The sequence below is a fragment of the Stegodyphus dumicola genome, chromosome 7, assembly GCF_044657685.1.
Source record: "Stegodyphus dumicola isolate Sdum_Otavi_A_Nest chromosome 7, ASM4465768v1".
In the NCBI taxonomy this organism is placed as follows: domain Eukaryota; kingdom Metazoa; phylum Arthropoda; class Arachnida; order Araneae; family Eresidae; genus Stegodyphus; species Stegodyphus dumicola.
In genome coordinates, this window is record NC_140774.1 from 151,240,118 (window position 1) to 151,260,472 (window position 20,355).

General features: G+C 33.6%; 1 protein-coding gene across 1 annotated transcript in view; it reads right to left on the bottom strand.

Moving 5' to 3' along the window:
* Nucleotides 1-20,355, bottom strand: part of Lrp4 (LDL receptor related protein 4) — a 1,066,574-nt gene that overhangs the window by 487,880 nt on the left and 558,339 nt on the right. Inside the window, exon 5 of the mRNA XM_085821440.1 lies at nucleotides 16,595-16,711. Within this exon, the coding sequence (XP_085677566.1) occupies nucleotides 16,595-16,711 (117 nt within the window). The remainder of the gene's footprint in view (nucleotides 1-16,594; nucleotides 16,712-20,355) is intronic.

The following is a 20,355-nucleotide window of genomic DNA, read 5'->3' on the forward strand; positions in this document are numbered from 1 at the left end:
ACAGCGCTAAACGAAACAGCGTTAAGCGGGGTCTTACTGTATTATTATTTTAGTTAATGAATCACTTTGCTAAACTTGATTGGTTTGAACAATTTTTTTAAATCAAATAAACAAATTGTTTTGGTATTAATTTTATAACATTTGGATCATAATGGTTTATATTATGTTTCGTTGGAATTTGGGAATGACATCCTTTCCTTTTCAGTCTGCAGGGGTTGGACTGATGAATGCACAAATTGCAATGTTTTAATTTAATTAATTGAAGATTATTTGTTAATTCGCATAAATTTGTATCTTCATCAGTTGAAAAAGAGGCTATTCCTTTTACTCCTCTCTAAACATCAAATCCCTGAAGAAAGTGAGCAGGGAGATGTAAAATTCCTATGCATTTTAATTTTACACTAGTTGAGTTCTAAAGCAAATTGAAAAAGGACTAATTTACTAATTTTTGCAAAGGTATATTTATTTGCAAATACTTTGTTTAATTTTTACCAAAGTGTTATTCCAAAGTTATTGTGTTTTAAACTGAATTTTTTTTCCGCTGTTTTATTAACATTGCCACTAGTTATTGAAGCTTGCAACACAAAACTGGATTTCGGTTTCTGAACTTATATTTTCTATTGTTTGAATTGTTTTATTTATACATATCTCTATCGCTATCTATCTCTTTATCTATATATATATGTATAAGTTACGGTGAAACACCGAAATCTGGAGAATGTCGACTTTCACCGGCGAATGTCAACATTCACATAGTCTCTTGGTGTATGTCCGAAATATTTTCCAAAGGCTCTTATTTCTGACTTACACCGGTCAATGTCGACATTCACCAGGTGAATGTTGAACATATAACAACATTATATTTTATTCTCCGTAATTCAGTCGCGAATAAACGCACTTGAGACTCGAAATAATAACTTAAGAACATGAGAACTTAAAACACACAATACATTCAAAATGAAAAAGGAAAATAATAGAATTTAAAAACTTACTTAATTATAAAGTACGTTCTAAATGAGAAAATAAAATAACAGCAATAAAAAACTTAATAAATTATGTGATTCAAATCTTATTTATTGCAACAACTTAAACTATTATGGTACTTTATGACCTCTCTTTTCGACTTTCGCCACAGCATATCTGTGATTGTCGACATACACCGGTGAGAGTCCGAATATACAAGAATGTAGGGAAATATTCGGTCTTTCACCGACGTATTTGGTGAATTTTGATATTCTCCGGTGAAAGTCGACATTCTCCAATTTCTGTCTTTCACGGTAACATATGTTATGTTAAAATGTATATATATATATATATATACATGTAATATTAGACTCTTTGTTGAGTCATCAAAGTGTACATATACATGTACATATGAGATGACTCAACAAAGAGTATGTAGAGACATTAGGCTATATTTGAAGCAAGAAACATGTAAAATGAATAGTGCCGTTGTCAGGACTCGAACCTGAACCTCTCGAATACTCGCTGAGTGTGTTAATGTTCCACCACGAAGGAATGCAGAAAGGAGGGAGAAAGTACCTTATAATTCTGATTTAAGGAGTTACGGAGCTTGCTGCATAAAAGATGTTGGTCGTAGTGGTCAATTTAAAATATTTTCTTAATTGAGAAAAATCAGAATATGAATTATACAGGTTGACCAATATCTGGAGCTCGTTCTTGATCACATCGTCGCCTTTTTTTACGTCAAATGTCTGCGTCATTAACGTTATGTGACGGTAATTAATTTTGAAATAACGCAGTAACGACTATTGCAAATTAAAGATTGAATTTAGATTTGAGTATTTTTATCCTATATATATACTTTTACTTTTAAAGTAGTAAAAGTATAATAATAATAATACTTTTAAATAATACTTTTAAAGTAGTAAAATAAATGTTTTTGAAATTCTCAGAAGGATAGGTTTAAAGTAAGATTAGTTTCACACATTCATTTAACTGTTTTGCATAAGGATTGGCAATGCGGTGCCCGTGAAGTTATTTTAAAGGGCTCGCCGTTCAAACATCTAAATCCTAAATTTTAGACATTCAGACAACAAACACTCGTAATGACTAATTCTAGAAACAAATGATTCTGAATACAGTGAACTATTTTCTGTTCTCACTACTCTGTCCAACTAAGATGTGCGACACTTTACATCCGTGATCTTTTTTTTTCTTTCATAAACTTCTTATTTCACAAATTTTTATTATGAGCTGTAAACAGAGTACTTCTCCGGGAAAAATTTAAAGACATTTGATTTCATATTGAGTAGGAAGAACATTTTTTTTTACTCTAAAGAAAAAAGTGCATGCTTATTATGCAGTTCATCTGTAGCCACTGCTAAACGCATGTAACATGAACAGACATTTCGCGACTTTTTCAGAAATTTGAGAATACGGTGAGCTTCGTTCTCTCAAATTTCTGAAATATACCCTATTAGTGGAAACGGTTACCGACCCATAGTTTTGTAGAAATGAACATGTATATATAGTTAATCATATTTGTTTCAGCTGAAATTTCTGGAACAACTGAAAGCATGTGAAAATTTAAAAATATACATTTTTAGAAAAAGCAGTAAAATTGTTTTTACTTCCTAGTACGAAGGAAAGAGGATTGTAATCGCGAAAAATTTCGGGTATCATATTTCCCCAAAAATGTCCATTTTCACTGATATAGAATGCAATTTAAAAATGTTTTTACATGACATTTGTAAGGACACAATAAAAAACTCTTTTTCCCCCAAAAAAATTATAAAACTGATTTAAAATTAATTCTAAAGAGAATTTTTCGTGACGTCTGTGCGCACTTACTATGTATCACGAATAACACAATAACGAATAGCCTCAAAACGTTGAAATTTTATATATAGGACTGCTATAACATGTAGATGTGCACCTCGTATTTTGGTTGCAATCGGCCGTACCAAAAGTATACAAATATACGAGGGTAAGTTGAAAAATAAGTTTCCCCTGTCGACTGCGGTCAGAGTTGTGTATGAAAGTCAAAAAATAGAATGAGACATTAAAGATATGACAGACCTTTATTTTTCCACATAGGTACCAAGTACATTGAGACATTTTTCATATCGCTTGATAAGCTTCAAAAAGCCCTCCAGGAAAAAATCAGGGCTTTGCATATGGAAGAAGCGTTGAACGGCTTGTTTCACTTCAGTGTTGCTTCCAAAGCGCCTTCACCCGAGATTTTTCTTCAAAGCCGGAAATAGATGGAAGTCGCTTGGTGCGAGATCAGGACCGTATGGCGGATGGTGTAGGCGCTCCCAACAAGATTTGCAATATGGTTTTGCGTTGCCGTCGCCGAATGTGGTCTGGCATTGTCATCCGACAGCAGAACGCCAGATGTGAAAAGGCCAGGCCGATTTTTCCGAATCGCCTCTTTCAATTTCGACTGGGTGTCACAGTAGCGCGTAGCATTGATGGTTCCAACCTCCAAAAAGTCCAGCAACAAAACTCCTTGGGCGTCCCAGAAAACTGTGAGGAGCACTTTACCTTCAGAGAGTCTTGAACTTCTTTCGGACAGGTGATGATTCCACTCCATAGATGCGGCCTTCGATTCTGGCGTGAAATGGTGGACCCACGTTTCATCCCCCGTCACAATCAGAAGCAGAAAGTCATTGCCATCTTCATGGTAACGCACGAAATGTTCCAGGCTGACCTCCATGCGTTGTGCCTTGTGTGTCGAGGTCAATTGTTAGGGCACCCATCGTGCTGACACTTTTCTGTATCGAAGAATGTCGTGGATGATGTTTTGAGCTCGTTCATGTGAGATTCCAAGTTCTTCCGCTACTTCATCGATGGTGATACGCCGGTTCGCTCTAATCATGTCATCCACCTTCCTGACATTTGCATCTGTAGTGGCCGTGCGCGTCCGTCCAGCTCTCGGTATGTCCTCCACTTGCTGACGTCCATCACTGAATGTGCGACACCATCTCCTCACCATTTGCTTCGACATCACACCTGGCCCATAGACTTCCACGAGGCGGTTATGAATTTCAGTTCCTGATACTCCACGTGCCCATTCATAGCGGATAACCGCTTTCACTTCCTCCTTTGACCACGAATTCAAAACGCACCTTCTCTCCATACCTAACGGGGCTCAAATGAGAGGCTGGTCTCCGCTTTGCGCAGGCACTGCAACAGCGCCATCTGCTTGATTTGCAGCGACCTCTACCCAATTGTGTATCGGTGACTTGCACGTTTTCCTGCTGTGTCGCCTTTCGCCCATAGCCGTTCAACGCTACTTCCATATGCAAAGCCCTGATTTTTTTTCCTGGAGGGCTTTTTGAAGCTTATCAAGCAATATGACAAATGTCTCAATGTACTTGGTACCTATGTGGAAAAATAAAGGTATGTCATATCTTTAATGTCTCATTCTATTTTTTGACTTTCATACACAACTCTGACCACAGTCGACAGCGGAAACTTATTTTTCAACTTACCTACGTATGTATATATATATCCGCTCTGTTACTCGGCTCAGTGATCTCAGTTTCTTTATTCTTACATGTTTGTAAATTGTGCATTTTTTGCTTTAAAATGATTGAATTATGTTTTTCTTATCTTCCGCTTAAGATTTTTATGCCTTTAGTAAATATGTATGCAATATTTTTAGAATTGTTAACAATTTAAAAGTTGTTTAAGTGCGGCTAAGCCTAATTATTTTTACCATAGCGGCCATCTTTGTTTACATTTGAAACTTAGCCGAATAGTGGATTTGTTGTCAATCTAGCTTTGCAACAACAAAGATAACGCCTTCTTTTATTATTGCGAATTAAATCATGCTTAATTCATTCTGAGATTTATTCGAGGAAATACGTGGTTAAGATTTACTTCGTAATTTATATATAGATATTTCGAGTTTTTATGTACTTTTGTCTTGTCGCGAAGTAAGTATTAATTAATTGCATGAGAAATACTGAATCGTCTGTGAAAAGCTCTTTCTTTTTTTTTTTTTTTTTTTTTTTTTTTTTTTTTTGTTTTGTTTTGCTTGTTTAATTTCTTCTATGCATCATTTCAGATTTATTATAGTATTAGAATATAACATGTAGCAACGATTAAATAATTCTTCATATGTTATAAAGTTTGTGCATTCTGAGTTATAAAATGAAGCCAGTCCGATGTCACCACCTGATCAAGTGACCATGGCGACTTTCCCTTCTAGAGTTTCGACAGTTCGTCTTGGACTCAGCTTAGGAATCAGTCCACCTCCAGGTCCACAGTGGAACATTACTTCAGGACAGCCGGAACACGTCGTGCATTACTTGTACGACAATCGCGGCATATCAACGATAGTTGCAGTTGAAGGAGTTATAAAATGAATGAAATGTAATACTGTTAAGTGAATCAAGCGGAGTGTCCCTATGGTAAAAAAATGTAGTGAATTTTAAAGAGTGCATTTATTCTATTGTGGTTTATGAGCTGTCGACTAAGTGGATTTAATTCAATCCAATAAGTTTAAATAAAATGCAATTAAAATGCGTATAATTTAATATTCAGTGCAAAGAAGTCATGTATTGTACACATCAGATTTTTTTAAAAAGCTACATTAGTTTGGCCATTTTTAACTAAAATTAAATTATGAGTATGAAGCTTTTACTTATGAACTGTATTCGGATATCAGTAGAATTTTAAGGAATAATAGAATTGATACTATAAAACTGACATGTATATGAATGATTACATTGAATAAATAAAAATTTTTATGAAAATTTTGATTTAAAATTCACAGCTTTTAGCAGCTTTACGATTTTTTTTTAATTTACCTCCCTCCCCCGGATGAACAGAAAACAGTTCTGTATACTTTATTGTACGTAACTAAACTTGTGTAACTTAAAAATGATTTTAAATGTTTTATTAAAAATTTAAAAAAGAATCCTTTAAAAAAGAATAAAGACTTCTTATATAATTTATGAAAGATATCATTTGACATAGAACACCAAGTGAATTGGAAGCTTTTCATTGTTTCCATTGAAACTTATTGAAAATTGGAACTCACCAGTTTTTCAAGAGATAAATATTACACCTTCTGAATTACATTTATTTCTTCGGAGGAATACTAAGATAAATTAAATATAGCGGATCTACTTTCAAAATTAAAAGAATGAAAACTTTGATGTCTAGAGAAAAAGTTTTATTACATGTTTTCCGGCAGATGAAATAATCTGAAGAATTTCTGCAAAATGCCATTCAAACAATTCGAAATTTCGTTTTCCCCAAGGTGAGATGTGTAATTTTCTCCGGAATGCCGCGCATTTCCTTGTTTCCATGGAAACATACGAGATGACGAGGATGCTCAGGACTTCATTTTAAGGGTATCAAAAATAATCAACATTTGTTGGAATTCAGGAAATGATTTTAGTTCCCGCTTTCGTAGCTCCATAAATAGTCTTCAAAAATTGTTGTTGCCGACAATTCGTTGAATTATATATATTACATATCTTTTAAAAGTTTTTCTGTTTTAAACAATTCGACTCCATTGCAAAGATTTCTTTATAAAATATACTCATTAATCGCTGAATTTTTGTTTTGAATATTGCAAATGAAGGAAGCAGCGTTTAAAGCGAAAAGATTTGACTTGTGTATTTGTGGTTGTGGTTTCTAAATAAATGGCAGTACCTAGCTGAATGAAATCGTATTGTACTCAAAGCCAAGCTAAACTAAGACTACTAAGAATATTTAGGAAACAATTTACTAATGATTTCTATATTCTTCATCGAATTGTACTAAGGACACTAGAAAAGGTAGGAATCAGTTTACTCCTACTTCCTATCCGTTTCAAACAGATGAGTGTTCTTTTAGAAACTATATGTAAAAAAAAAAAAAAAAACTAGTGCTATTTTATTCAATTCAGCGTAAAATTTCGCTCGATATGTAAAAGCTTCGCTTTATTCCCAATATGTAACTCTAACTTCTTAGCGGAAGATTACTACATTCGATATCAGTTATATTGCTGTTGGGTTATATTTCTTTATTGAAATATAGTGGGGTGCACTACTAGGAGGTGTTGTAAGTGACAATATATCCAAATATATATCTAGTAATCCTTAATTAATTCCCATGTGCCCAATATTTACTGGCTTGAATTCTTAGTGGTAGTACATTTCTAATTAAACCCTACCATCAAGAATAATTAAATATTTCACTTACCCAATAACCCACATGCATGAGACATGGGGAGACAAATTTCTTTTCTAATCTCACATTTATTTTATCAAAAACACATTTTCTGGATTAAACATATATTAGTTAGGACACATCACATAAAATATCAAAATATCATAACCTAGAACACAAAACGTGCGAACCTAAAATGGAACAGTAGACGAATGTCGAAAACGTGACTATTCGGAGATAAATCACAATCCGGTCTCATCGTACATGTATGCAGTCGACATTTTCTCATATTAATTTCGTGCAGTGCCCACATTATTGTTGTACATGTGCAAGAGCTTTTTTTTTTTTTTTACTTTCACATTCTTTAACGCTCTTGAAATATCACGTGGTGAGACACCGCTGGTAATGGACATTCTGGAGTCGAACACCTATTGATAATCTGCTTGAGATGTTTTAGAACGTTACCTTGGCAGATGGATTTTTAAACTCAGCATTTTCATCTAAATATATCGCAACCTTTTAGTTCTGCTTCTTTTTATGCAAAAGTACGACGACATTCCATGTGTGCAAATTGCAAGAATGATGAAACTCCTCAGCGCGATATGCAGAAACACAAACCTGCACAATATGCGGCATCGCTGATTGCCAAGCGACTGCAGGAAGGACACGGCCGAAGAAGGGAAGAAACCAGTCTGACCGGTGCTTATATACACACGTGCAGTTCTGCGATTAAGATTAAAATTGTGATGATGACAAATTGCGTGGTGTGAGAAGTTACTATTCTCACATGAAGAAATACTATGTAGACAATCCCAAGGATCCACTGTTCTTTCCCTACCACCGGCGTCTTGAAGAAAGTTTCCACTCTATGTATTTTAAGAGTCCCTATGTCGTAAAAATACTACACATATACAAACAGCCATACTTTCTCTTGGATCCAGATTTGGGCTCAACGCTAAGGCACTCAGCTTTGCTAATATATGTTGAACAAACTGCTAAATTTAATATATACATTTTTCTAATATTTTATTTTATACTTCTGAAGAGAGATAAGGATAAGTACACAATATGCTAGGGCTGACTGAAAATGACTGTATTTCTCTTTCATGGTAACAGCTAAGTTTTAAGAAATCATCAACCTTGAGCTTAACTTTAAACTAGATAGCTGTTGCCAGTAGTACTTACTGGAGACACATAGCGCATTTCTACGTAGTAGGGGAGAAAAACCTTTCTGTGAAAGTATTGCAGAGGTATGATTGAATTTTGTAAATTTGGAAACAGTGGAAGTAAAACACTTCAGATATTAAAGTATGCATGAGATGGTCAAACATTTAAACCTCAACTCAATATTTAAATAGTGCAGGTTATAAGGTATTTCTCCCGCCTTCCTAGCGTTCCTTCGTGGTGTTGTGGTTCTGCACGCTGGGCCTGTATTCCAGAAGTCCGTGGTTCGATTCCCGGCGAAGGCGTTTACTAATTTTTCATCTTTCTTGTTTCCATAAATTACCTAATGTCTCTACAAGATGATTAAAAGAACCTAACACCCGCGCTGTCAACAAGCAGCGTCATCTAAGCCGATTAACTGTAACCCATTGCCAGCCCATGGACAATGAATGGTGAATATTATGAAAATATGTTGAAACCTCATTTACATCGAGCCATGAAGAAGAAAATATAGATTACTTTCCAGAAACAGCGTTTTCGCTCAAGGACTATCAATGTCTGCCCTCAAGCTTCTGCTGTGGCATTGGTAGAAATCTCTGAAATCGTTAGGACAGCATTAGAACCACTTGCATATATCCTGGGCGTGACACCCCGTGAGATCTCGTGTTTTTAGAAATTAAACAAAACTGTGTTAAAAAATTCTCTCTAATTGAACAAATTCAAAATTTTACAATTGCAATGCTAAAATGAGTTTCACGGGACAATATATTTCATGTTCCTGAATCGTTCATGGTTTTCCCCGTGTGTAATATGAGTACGAGCCAATCTCCCTCAGGAAATCATCCAGAAAGGCATCCTCCTCTTAGGAAAATAGCCTTTGTGGGTTTTGCATATTCATATAACCTAACTATCTTGAATCATTCATGAAACACTGTGAAAATGTAGTTCAATATAAAGTGCGCTGTTTTGTGAAAAAAGCATATGGGGCATTTAAAAGCATCTTGCTTGAGTTGAAGAATTGTGCTTTAATTTTCAATCAGCTTATGTCTATGACTTCAGAAATATCTTTTATTAATTATAACAAAGGTAATTATTTAGAAAATTCGTTTCTGTAGCAAATTACCAAAATATTAATTAAAAGTACACATGAACTGTTAAATCATTAACTCTGATTCAATGATGATAAAAATGAAACTTCTAAAATGTAAAAGATACAAAAAATTACTAAAAAGTCTTATACAACGTGATCCAGCCATTTGGTATACCGATGAGTGATAAAATTCAAGATCTTCTGTCAGGTAAGTTGTTTAAGACACGTGAAGGATTAATGCCACACCTAACAGTTGAAAGGATGTCAATCGGGTAACTTAACGTAAAGCATCATAATGCAGAAAACTGAAAGAATTTGCATTCATAAAACTTAGAAAATATCAGTTCAATAAATGATTTGGGCCACGCCTAATAATAAATAAATATGAAGAACACTAAAAAAATTGAGAATAATGTTCCTTGATATTTGAAGACAGACGCATTTAATTTTTCTTAAAAATTTAATTACGAAACGTTTCGCTGAAATATTCCAACTCCCCTCCCAGCTACAAGAAGCACTGAAACATGCATAAAAAATAATTGGTAGGTAAACAAACAAAACGTAACCTAATAAAACGAGTTTTTAGTGAAAAAAACAAACAAAATGAGTTTTCATTTTGGAATATTATTTCATTATGTGAGACTCGTGAAAGAAGAATGTTCGGCGTAAACTGACATATACTTATTCTGAGCAATATTGCGTTACGTTGATTTAAAAAAAAACTAAATTTCCATTTCTCTTAAATTTAAACACTTTTTTCTGATTTAATAAGCTCTATATGGCTGGATTTTAATTGTGTTTATAACTGTAAAGTTCTTTCTAGAATAAAGCTTCTTAACAGCGTGAAAATATTTGAAAGAAATTATTAGATGCATGTTTTTTCTTCAAGGTAGCCAGACTTTGAAATAAATAAACTTTTGTCTGTATCTGGGTTTGAACATATAGTACATTTTTAATATTGCTTAATTTATACCGTACTGAATAAAACGCTGCTATCTTTTCTAATGTATTACATTGATGGGCGTTAAAATTGCTATATCATGAAGGAAAAGAGATACAGAATCATTTTTATTTCACATATACATTATATTGGAAGAATGAAATTATTAAAATGTTAAATAATTTTGAAGGACAGTACATGCAAAAATCTGTAGAAAGAGAAGCTAACTCTACAACAACAAGAAATCTTGTATAGCTAGGTATGGAGTCGAATAGGCTTTGGAATATCACAGTTGATGTGGCTTTTATTCAATGCCAAAGTTCATCCGTAATACTGACTGGCAGGTGCTACCGTACTAGGTTTCCTGCAACGACTTTTTTTTCTGTATACATACAAACTCTCCATGCATACACATACAAACTCTCCATGCATAGCAACTATGCATTATGAGGCTTGCAAAAGTAAATTAATTAAATATTAGCTACATAAAATAAAATGGAAAATAGCAGTCTAGATTTCAAAAAACCAGATAAGTTCACTGGCCAAGTCACACGCAGTTTTGTTTTCAATCTTTCCTCAAGGCGAGTCTAAGGTCATCTAAAACAGGACAGAAGCAAGTTAAATGTTTTGCATTTTCAGGCACCTTTTTCGAACAAACTTACAAATCACTTTATCTTAGATTGAAACGAAATAGGTTATTTGCAAGTTCATCCTGACAAATTGAAAGATTTCAAAATTTATAAAGAAGAAAAACTTGTAATAAGTCTCTTGTTAAGAAAATAAAACATGTTTATTGCTTTTCCCAATATTACAAGATAAAGTGCTTTCTTCCTTTAACTTTGGTTAAGCTTGTTATGATAAAAGAACTTCCAATCATTTTGGAATACTAGTACCGTTTATGCCGACTAGCAATTTAAAGCATTTTCAGCTGAAAAATCAGCTCTTTTATTTAAATAAATACCTATGATGTCCCTGCACATGAAAACGAATATCAGTTTGATTATCTGAGGCCGTCTTTCAAATGTATGCAGTTACCTTCGTTGTCGTTGTGAAGCATATATTCCTCTTAGTGATACTTTAATTGAACAGTTCTTAAAAATATCAAACATTATTCCTTGTAAATATCCATTATTAAAATGATATTTTGTAGGCAGATAACCCTCGTGCGCTTTGCCATGATTAACTAAAACAAAAAAAATCCTCACTGAATTCCAAGTAATTGCAACCACGTTTTTTAACCTTAATGAAGCGATGGATATAATGGATGAAACAACATCTTTAATTTATAACAAGATGCATGGCGAAATGGGATGTGACTGTTTTATTGCCATATTCAGACTAAAATTATAAAATGCTTTTTTTAAATATAGTGTCGTAATATCAAATAAAATTGTATGAAACATAGTTTTCATTGAAACTTTGCTTACAAATTCAATTACTTGCAACATTCGGTAACATTAGATACATACAGTGCTCATATATTATATGCATTCAGTTCTGTGTTGCTATTTTAAGTATACAAGAAATGAATTAATAAAATAATGGTTTGCTAATTAAATTCATGAGCTACATTACTTGTCTCCTATGATAAATAAAAAATACGCCACATTCATTTTTAATTAAGTTGCAAATTAAGGCACTTAATAGCCACAAGGAGTGGTTTAGTAGTTTAAGCGAAAATAAAAGGTTAATTAACATCCACATAAAACTGAAACAAATTTGCAGTTATGATTTTGTTTTTTCCTAAGATGATTTTAACCCTTTCAAAATAAAGAATAATCCTTTGTAATAAAGAATTAGTTTAATGCTTAAAAAGAAAAAAGGTGTTATAGCTGTAAAAAAATCACATTAATACTATGATTGTAGTTTTAATTTTTTATTAAAACATTAATTCTCAATGTTAGAAAGGTCGGCAGCCTAATCGCTTCTCTTTTGTTTTACAAATCAAAATTTAATTACGAAAAGTTTCAATTAAACATTCCCACTCCCCTCCAAGCTACAAGAAGCATTGTAATATGCAGAAAAAAATTAATGATAGGTAAACAAAGGCACGGAGTAGGTTCTTCCCGATTTGCTTAATGATGTTCCACCAAATGTGAGACGCAACATGTGGGTTCCAACATGATACGGCTCCTGTTTATTTTGGATTAGATGTTCGTAGACATTTGAACAGATCATTCCCGCATCGATAGACTGGATTTGGTGGACCAGTTCCCTGGCCCTCACGCTCACTGGATTTATCGAGGCTCGATTTCTTTCTTTGGGAAGCCATCAAAAGTGTCGTGTGTCACGATCCTGTTGTGTCTGAAATGGATCTCGTGGCAAAACTCGCCTGGGCAGCTCTACAAGCAAAGAAACTCCCCGTGTATTTGAACATGTTCGGGAATCAATGATCTGTCGGTGTCAGGTATGTTTGGCGTCTGATGGTGCAAACTTCGAACACCTGTTGCAACATTCAAACTGCCGTACACCATTTGTATTGATGTGCAATAAATATTTCAAATTAATCACTTTTGTTTCTTTTCCCATCTTCTACCTCTGCTACTAGTTACCCTTGACATTTCCGGCCATGGGTTCCTATGGAATTCTTAATCCTTATGATGTGCGCTACCTCCCCTAGAAGTTTGTCTCAACACTTACGGTACACCCTTTATATATTCATTTTTATTTAGAGTAACATTGAGCTTTGACATGATTAAAAATAATTCATTAAAGAATTTGTAAACTAAACTGCAATATATTTTAATGAAGTGGTCTTTATGTTCCTGTCCGTGAAGACAATTGGAGGTCATAAGTTTAGCCTCAGCTTCGTTATAGGCGGGGGGAGATGGTTTGAGAATTGAACCTCATATTAGAAACTGGATGAAATTCCAGCTTGCCTGTCTCACACAATCGGGAGGTAAGCTACCTCAACTTCCTAAGAATAGGAGGAGGAAACGAGTGAATTTTCTTCTCACTGCTTCTCGGAAGGTTTGGAATAGGGAACTGGTTCGTGCATATTTCCTCCACCCAGAATCGAAACCACCTGACTGCGGATCTAAATAAGTACAATTAATAATCCTATGTGAAACATCCATTAAAGCAAAATATTAAATACTTCCATAAAATATTAAAAATAAATTTGAATATATGAAATTGTGCTGATAAATAAGTAAGGTTGATAAAATAGGTCATTGGTCATTAAATGGCTCAACACTTTATGCGAGTGAAGGTTGCTTCACATTAAAGAACGTAATTCATGTAAGGTCATAACATCGATTAATTTCCGTTCGAGAACAATTTTTGACTTTTATTGGGGGAAAATTTCGACTTTATTTGAAAATCAAATGATTCCGATTTTCAAATAAATTCGAATTTCGAAATTAGATTTTGAAGACTAAAGTTAACATTACTTTTTAGTGCATTTTCCATTAACCTCTTCGCATTTTTTCCCAGGAGTCGTTGGTGAGATATGATGTAAATTCAAAGTTTATTTTAGATGAAATGTGGCTGTTACATTAAATATTTCCTGTAACTTCTCTTTCTTCCGTGAACTTTAACAGAACGCAAATTACGTAGAATTTCAATTGCGAGTGAATGCGTAACTTGAAGAAACAGCCTTACAAGAATTAATTACATAAAGCAAATCAATTATTTTTCATCTTTGGAAAGCATGATTGTTATTGTCTTTGGTTAGTTAAAATTGTTCTTAATAATAAGAAACCAAACACCTATTTACATAATTATACAGGACTTGAGGAATGTCAATTTCTGGGAAAGAACCGGAAAAAGTCAAACATTAATGAACAAAGGGGATTACTGGAGGGAAAATAGAATAAAGCGAGATTACAGAAGATAAATGAAGCAAAGAGATTATGGGAGAATAAACAGAATGAAAAGCGGAGATTAGAAAAGATTTATGAACAGAAGCGAAGTGGAAAATACTTAATATAATGGAATTTTTCTATTCAGGATTCAATGTATTATTTTAATTTCGTTTAACATTAAACTGATTTCATGAAGAAAAGAATCCATAAATTTTCAAAAGAAAATAAATGAATAAAATCGATTTCAATATGACTGTACGAGACAATTTCTTTTAATGTCATTTGATTATATCCAAATAAATTGTGAATTTAAGAAGGCATTTGAAGTAGATAAAATTAATTACTAAAATTGAAAGAAATTATTGGACGTATAGAAGCAATGTTCAATCAATAGAAATTCCAGTTACTAGTATTTCAATTTACAGAATTTCAATTAACCAGATACACTGTGTCCTGGAAGGTCCTCACCCGGCACATACTTTCGCAATGTTTGATCTTTAAATAACGCAAAATTTCATGTTTTGGCATTTTTTAATTAAAAACAGTTACAAAATATAACTTTTATACGCTTCCCTATTTTATTTGCTAGACTTTTATCATCCTTAGGAAAATTTTATATTTAATGTAAAAAATAAAATGCAGAAGGTTATAAGATATTTCTCCCGCCTTCCCAGCGTGCCTTCGTGGTGTAGTGGGTCTGCACGCTCAGCGTGTAATTTAGAGGTCCGTGGTTCGGCGAAGGCGGTTGCTAATTTTTCATCTCTCCGGCATTTCCAATGAACCTAACTTCTCTACAAAGGGTGTTGGATGATGATTCCAGGATTTGGCGATTAGGTCTCCTAGAAAAAAAAAAAAAAAAAAAAACAAATCGCCCTTTAAAAGGGGGAGTATATGTGGTATTTCTTCCGCCTTCCTTAGCGTGCCTTCGTGGTGTAGTGGTTTTGCACGCTGGGCCAGCATTCCAGAGGTCTGTGGTTCGATTCCCGGCGAAAGCGACTACTAATTTTTCATCTTGCCTGCTTCCAAAACATACCTGATGTCTCTACAAGGTATTATGTACACACGATAAAAATAACTGAGTTATTTTATTTTAAATTTTAAGGTCCTGTTAGGAGCCTTTTGATTTGAAGGGAGATATGTTTACACCTGTACGAAATAAAAAATAAAATATCGCATTAGAATAGATTTCTGATGTAAATGGATTAAGTGACCAGCATTTCAATGCAGATTGTCATAGGACGTATTAATCAATATACTTACATTACACTTACATACTACACTCAAAACAAAGATCCTTCTCAGAAAAGCTTATAGAAATCGCGTTCTAGAAAACTTCACCAGGCTTCAATGTTGCACACACTTAAATCTTAACATAATTTGATTAAATTAAAAATGAAAATATTTCCAGTTTAATTATATTTTCATGATTAGACACTGATAAATTAAAACATATCATTGAAGGTCATTTAATGGGAAAAGTAGAACCGAGAAATAATTCTAATTTGTTTATTAACAGACCCCTCAGGGCAAATTAAAAATGACACCAAATATCCAAACATCTGAAATAAATACCACGGTTACTTTTTGTTGTATAGTAATCAAACCCTTTTCTTTTGAATGGGCATGTTCTTTTGTTATAAGTCGTCAGCACATCAAAAGCCAGATCCATGACTCGAATACAGGTATTGTCATTCTGAAAACTTTACAGTCTCTTGAGCGGCCAGATACTAAAATGTGAAGGAACGATTCCAGTTGTATTGGGTTAAATGAGTCACCAACCTCTTCAATATTCCTCTTTAAGTGTATGGAGGGGAGAATGTAAGGAATAGTTGGAATCTCTCGTGCATGCTGTTGGAGTGTAAGTGTTTAGCACATCTCACTTGCAAGTTAAGGATCTTCGGTTTGAATTCCGAGGAGGTCTCAGTTGATATTTTATATTCATTGCTTCAAAATAACTAATTGTTTCTACAAGTGAAGTTTTTTCTTAGCCCAGTTGCTATAATATAACAACGCAGCAGTGTTTCCGATTAGTAATTATATAGGTAAAGATGCATCAAATTAACTACACTATAATAACCATCGTAACCTCGGATTTATTAGTGAAAATGGAGAGATTAGTTCTATCTTGTGAATCTTAACCAAGAAGAAAATTTTCAACAAGCGTTTCTGACTACTTACCTGCTTTCAGCAGCGACCATCTATCATTAATAAGCTATCTATCTGTTGTTTTTGTTAGGCCAAAAGGTAGACCAATTCATTGGCAAGGAAGCAGCAAGGTAAGTGTTAAGGTGATGTAGTAATTACACCAGGAATGCTAAAGAGCATAGTCGAATTTTACATTTTCTGGTTTCGAAAAACCTAATTTCTAAAAGATGCATATTATATTCGATCTTTTCAGCACATGCATCCAAATGAACTTTTGAAAAGTGATGAATCTCACAGTAGTATTGAGTCACTTACTGCATCCATCTTCATCTGATCCGTCCTGGCAATCTACGCTTCCATCACACATCCAGTCTACGATGATACACCCACCATCATTGCAACGAAACTCATTCGTAGCGCAGGACTGAGCGGCTAGAGGAGAAAGAAGTTAGTTTTAAAGACATTACATATAACAGCTTTGAGCATTTCAAAGCAAAACGTACAGGAAGGAATAAACTAAATTGATTAAAAACAAGCGAGATGAAAATATTTCTTTAATTCAGCAAGGAAATATTAGCTGATATCATTTTTCAAGCTCAGATCTACGTTGAAAGACGAAATATCAGAAAAATATAGAAGTAGATAACAGAAATTTAAACATAAAATGCATGGATTTTCAAAATTGTATAAAGAGATATTTCCTATTTTTGTGGTAACTAAACTATAACTGAAATTTCCAACAAAGAAAAAACAGAGAATATTAATCGCTGTAATTTTGGAGTTATAGCAAAAGGTGCAGTTTTCATAGTTCTTGAACGATTATAATGCAATAAAGCAAAAAAAAAATAAATAAATAAATAAATAAATAAATAAATAAATAAATACGGACTTATTATTTTTTAATAATATTGTTTCATTTTACGTAGATTAGTATTAAATTTAGATGATATGTTTTAAAATTTAAATTATTCTTCGTAAAAAATGGTTTTGAGTAAAATGTCTTTCAGAAGCTATTTGGGGCAGCCACATTACATTAATCCAGTTTTGGCTCAACTTAATTCGCTTAAATTTATTTTTAAAAGCATACTTTATGAATGAAAATTCAGAAACATAGCAAATAAATTTTAACATGTGCTTCCTCTAGTGAATATGAATTGTTCATTTCCTATTGTCTATTCTCTGTTGGAAATTGGTTCATGTGGTTTCTTCAGGTAACGGAAAATACATTGATGTTCAATACAAGGAAATTTTGACATTTGTTCAATTATACTTGGTGCAAAACCTTTTTCCGTAATAATTGGTCTCTAATACATGTAAAGATAAATGTAAATATTCATATATACTGAAACAAAAACTCACTTATGAAAGGAAGGAATTAGGTTATAAGACTTCATAAATTATGAGGCAAAGAGAAAGTGTCTGTGATAAAGAAATCTTTCTCCATCTATTGGCTACAAAATATGAGGTATCGGATTGGAGTACGCTAAAGCAAACAAGAAATAGCTCTCAGCAATCTCACCCATGATTGGATATGTCATATCTTTAGGGCCTAAAAGTGCAGTTTCTGTTGTCCATAACAGAGTTTTCTCTTTTTTCCTCCAAAGACCTTTGCTCTTAGACACATTTTCTGATGACGTAATGGCTTTTGTTTTGATCTTTGAGTTCTTTGAAGGAATTACGTAAGTAATTACTGGAATTCCGTGGAGTGTTTGGACCGTTTTATTCTATATGAGAGAGAGTAAAGTTGCTGTTAGTAATAGCTATCAGACTAGGATTTAATACGTTCCCATCATCTACAGTTTCTGATATTTTCAGGAAGATAAAAATAAAGAATGGCTTTTATTGATCAAAAAGGTTGAGATCTTGGATTCATTTTTTATTTAGTATCATGCTTTCCTGCTGCATTTTTATCGGTAACTAACATATGTTCAGAGGCATGTTTCTAGCTGATAGTTTTAGAGAATCCTTACTAATATTATAAAACTTTTTATTATTCCACAGAGGTGGTAGCCAAGAAGGACTATTAGTCTCAAAATTGAATTTTGTGGTGTTTTACTATAAACGACGAATCACCTTTTGAGTTGTTGCCACCAAATATTATCGCCCTGTGTTATATTTAAAACTATTAAATAACGAAGAATCTCCATGAATGTATGCATGTTTCTCACATAGCGAAAAAACAATGTTATCAACAAATCTTGAATAACGAAGGTCTCCATCCGAACATGGACACCTGAACGCCTGAATCAGGAATATGGAATTTGTTTTATTTTTTATTTCATAGTTTGTAAAACTTTAACGATTTTTTTATTAAAAAACTCAACAGTTTCAAAACGAGCAGCGACAATGCTGTAGGGAATAAAATATTTTTATCTCCAGACCATGAGACTGTATTTCGGAAATTCTAAAGATATGCTGTTTTTAAATGTTTTATTGTGTATTTCAAATTTTGTAAAACTTTAACGAATTTTTGATAACAAACTCAACGATTTTAAAGCGAGCAATGGCAACACTGTACGAAACAAAAAACTTTTTCTATCTCCAGGGTGCGAGACTATCTATCGGAAATTCTAAAAACAGGCTGTTTTTAAATGTTTTTAGAATGACAAAATATTAGCCCAAATGTTCTCCGACGTGTATGTGTATGTAAATGAAACAATCGCACCTTTGGACGAAATATAAAATCTGAAAGCTTTCAGAATTTTTTTTTATAAATTTATTGGTAAAATATTTGATGCACTCTATTAACCTACATACATAAAACGAGTGATTCATGGAACTGAAGCGAATAACAAAAGAATAAAAATGAACTAACTCAAAACCAAGGTGGAGCAGGAAATACTTACAACAGCAATAATAATTAAATTAAATTGAACCTGCAACTGCTCGAGCTCTTTGGCTTGTTAGAGTGACAATAGAAATCCTTCCCTTCCCTATTGATAGAGCAATTAAGTAATTGTTCCTCTCCACTGATATATCCTGTAGACATAATGCACTATTTGAATTGTTATTAATTTCTATCCGGTGTAGAAGTTTTATGAGGTAATCATATCCCGTTTTAAATCTGAATTCCACCACTGCAACAGATATAGTAGCAATAGACATGAATACTTCTGGTCTTAATTTTAACTCAGAATTTTTCTTCATATTCACTTGACATCGTATTCCTAACAATTCATTTAATTAAGACACATTGCAATTTTCGCTGGTTGAATTCTCAACATTTTCGTGGCTTTCTTACGAGTAGGTCTTCCACTTCAATCTTAGAGTGGGTGTGATACGCAGTGAAAAGTAATCGACCGTCCAATAGATCTGAAATAATAACAGACTCATTCGATAACACCAATTCTTCTCCGAATCCGAAGTGGCCCACCAGAGGCCGTAGTTCGGTCTGAGGTTCGAATCCCGCGAACGGGCTGGCTGCATGGGCGTTTTCGTGGTTTTCCCCATGTGTAACGTGTATACGAGCCAGTTTCCCTTAGAAAGTCCTCCACGAAAGGCATCCCTCCCTTTAGGCAGATAGCCCTCGTGTGCTTTGCCATAATTAAATACACCAACACACACCAACACCGAATCCGAAGTGCTAACTGATAAGATTCTCTGGAGAGTGGATAAGGAGTCAGAAAGAAAAACGTCTTTTTTCCAACTGATAAGAATAAGATAATGAGCACCAAGATTAAATACCTAAAGCACTAGTCTTAAATTCCAGGACAGCGGACTATATGGGGCACCTTAAGCAATTGGACACGATCAGTGAGTACATTTCTCGTAAATTAATATTATTATGATAAATATTTGAAAAGAAGTTAACAATTTTAAGGATTTAGAGTTCAATTTTACACTATTTTTTAAACCAAAAGCAAATGAGGGTATCACCCCAGAAAATCTAACAAATAGAGCCAGTTTACACTGTGTCTTGGTATACGTTATTAATTCCTTCTGGATCCCTGAACGTATACCATATTGGACGGATGACAACCGAACTTTTCCAATAAGAAATAAAGGAAAATAAACAATAATTAAAAAAAACCTACTGCTATTATTATAACACTGTTAAATACTAAAATACAAATACA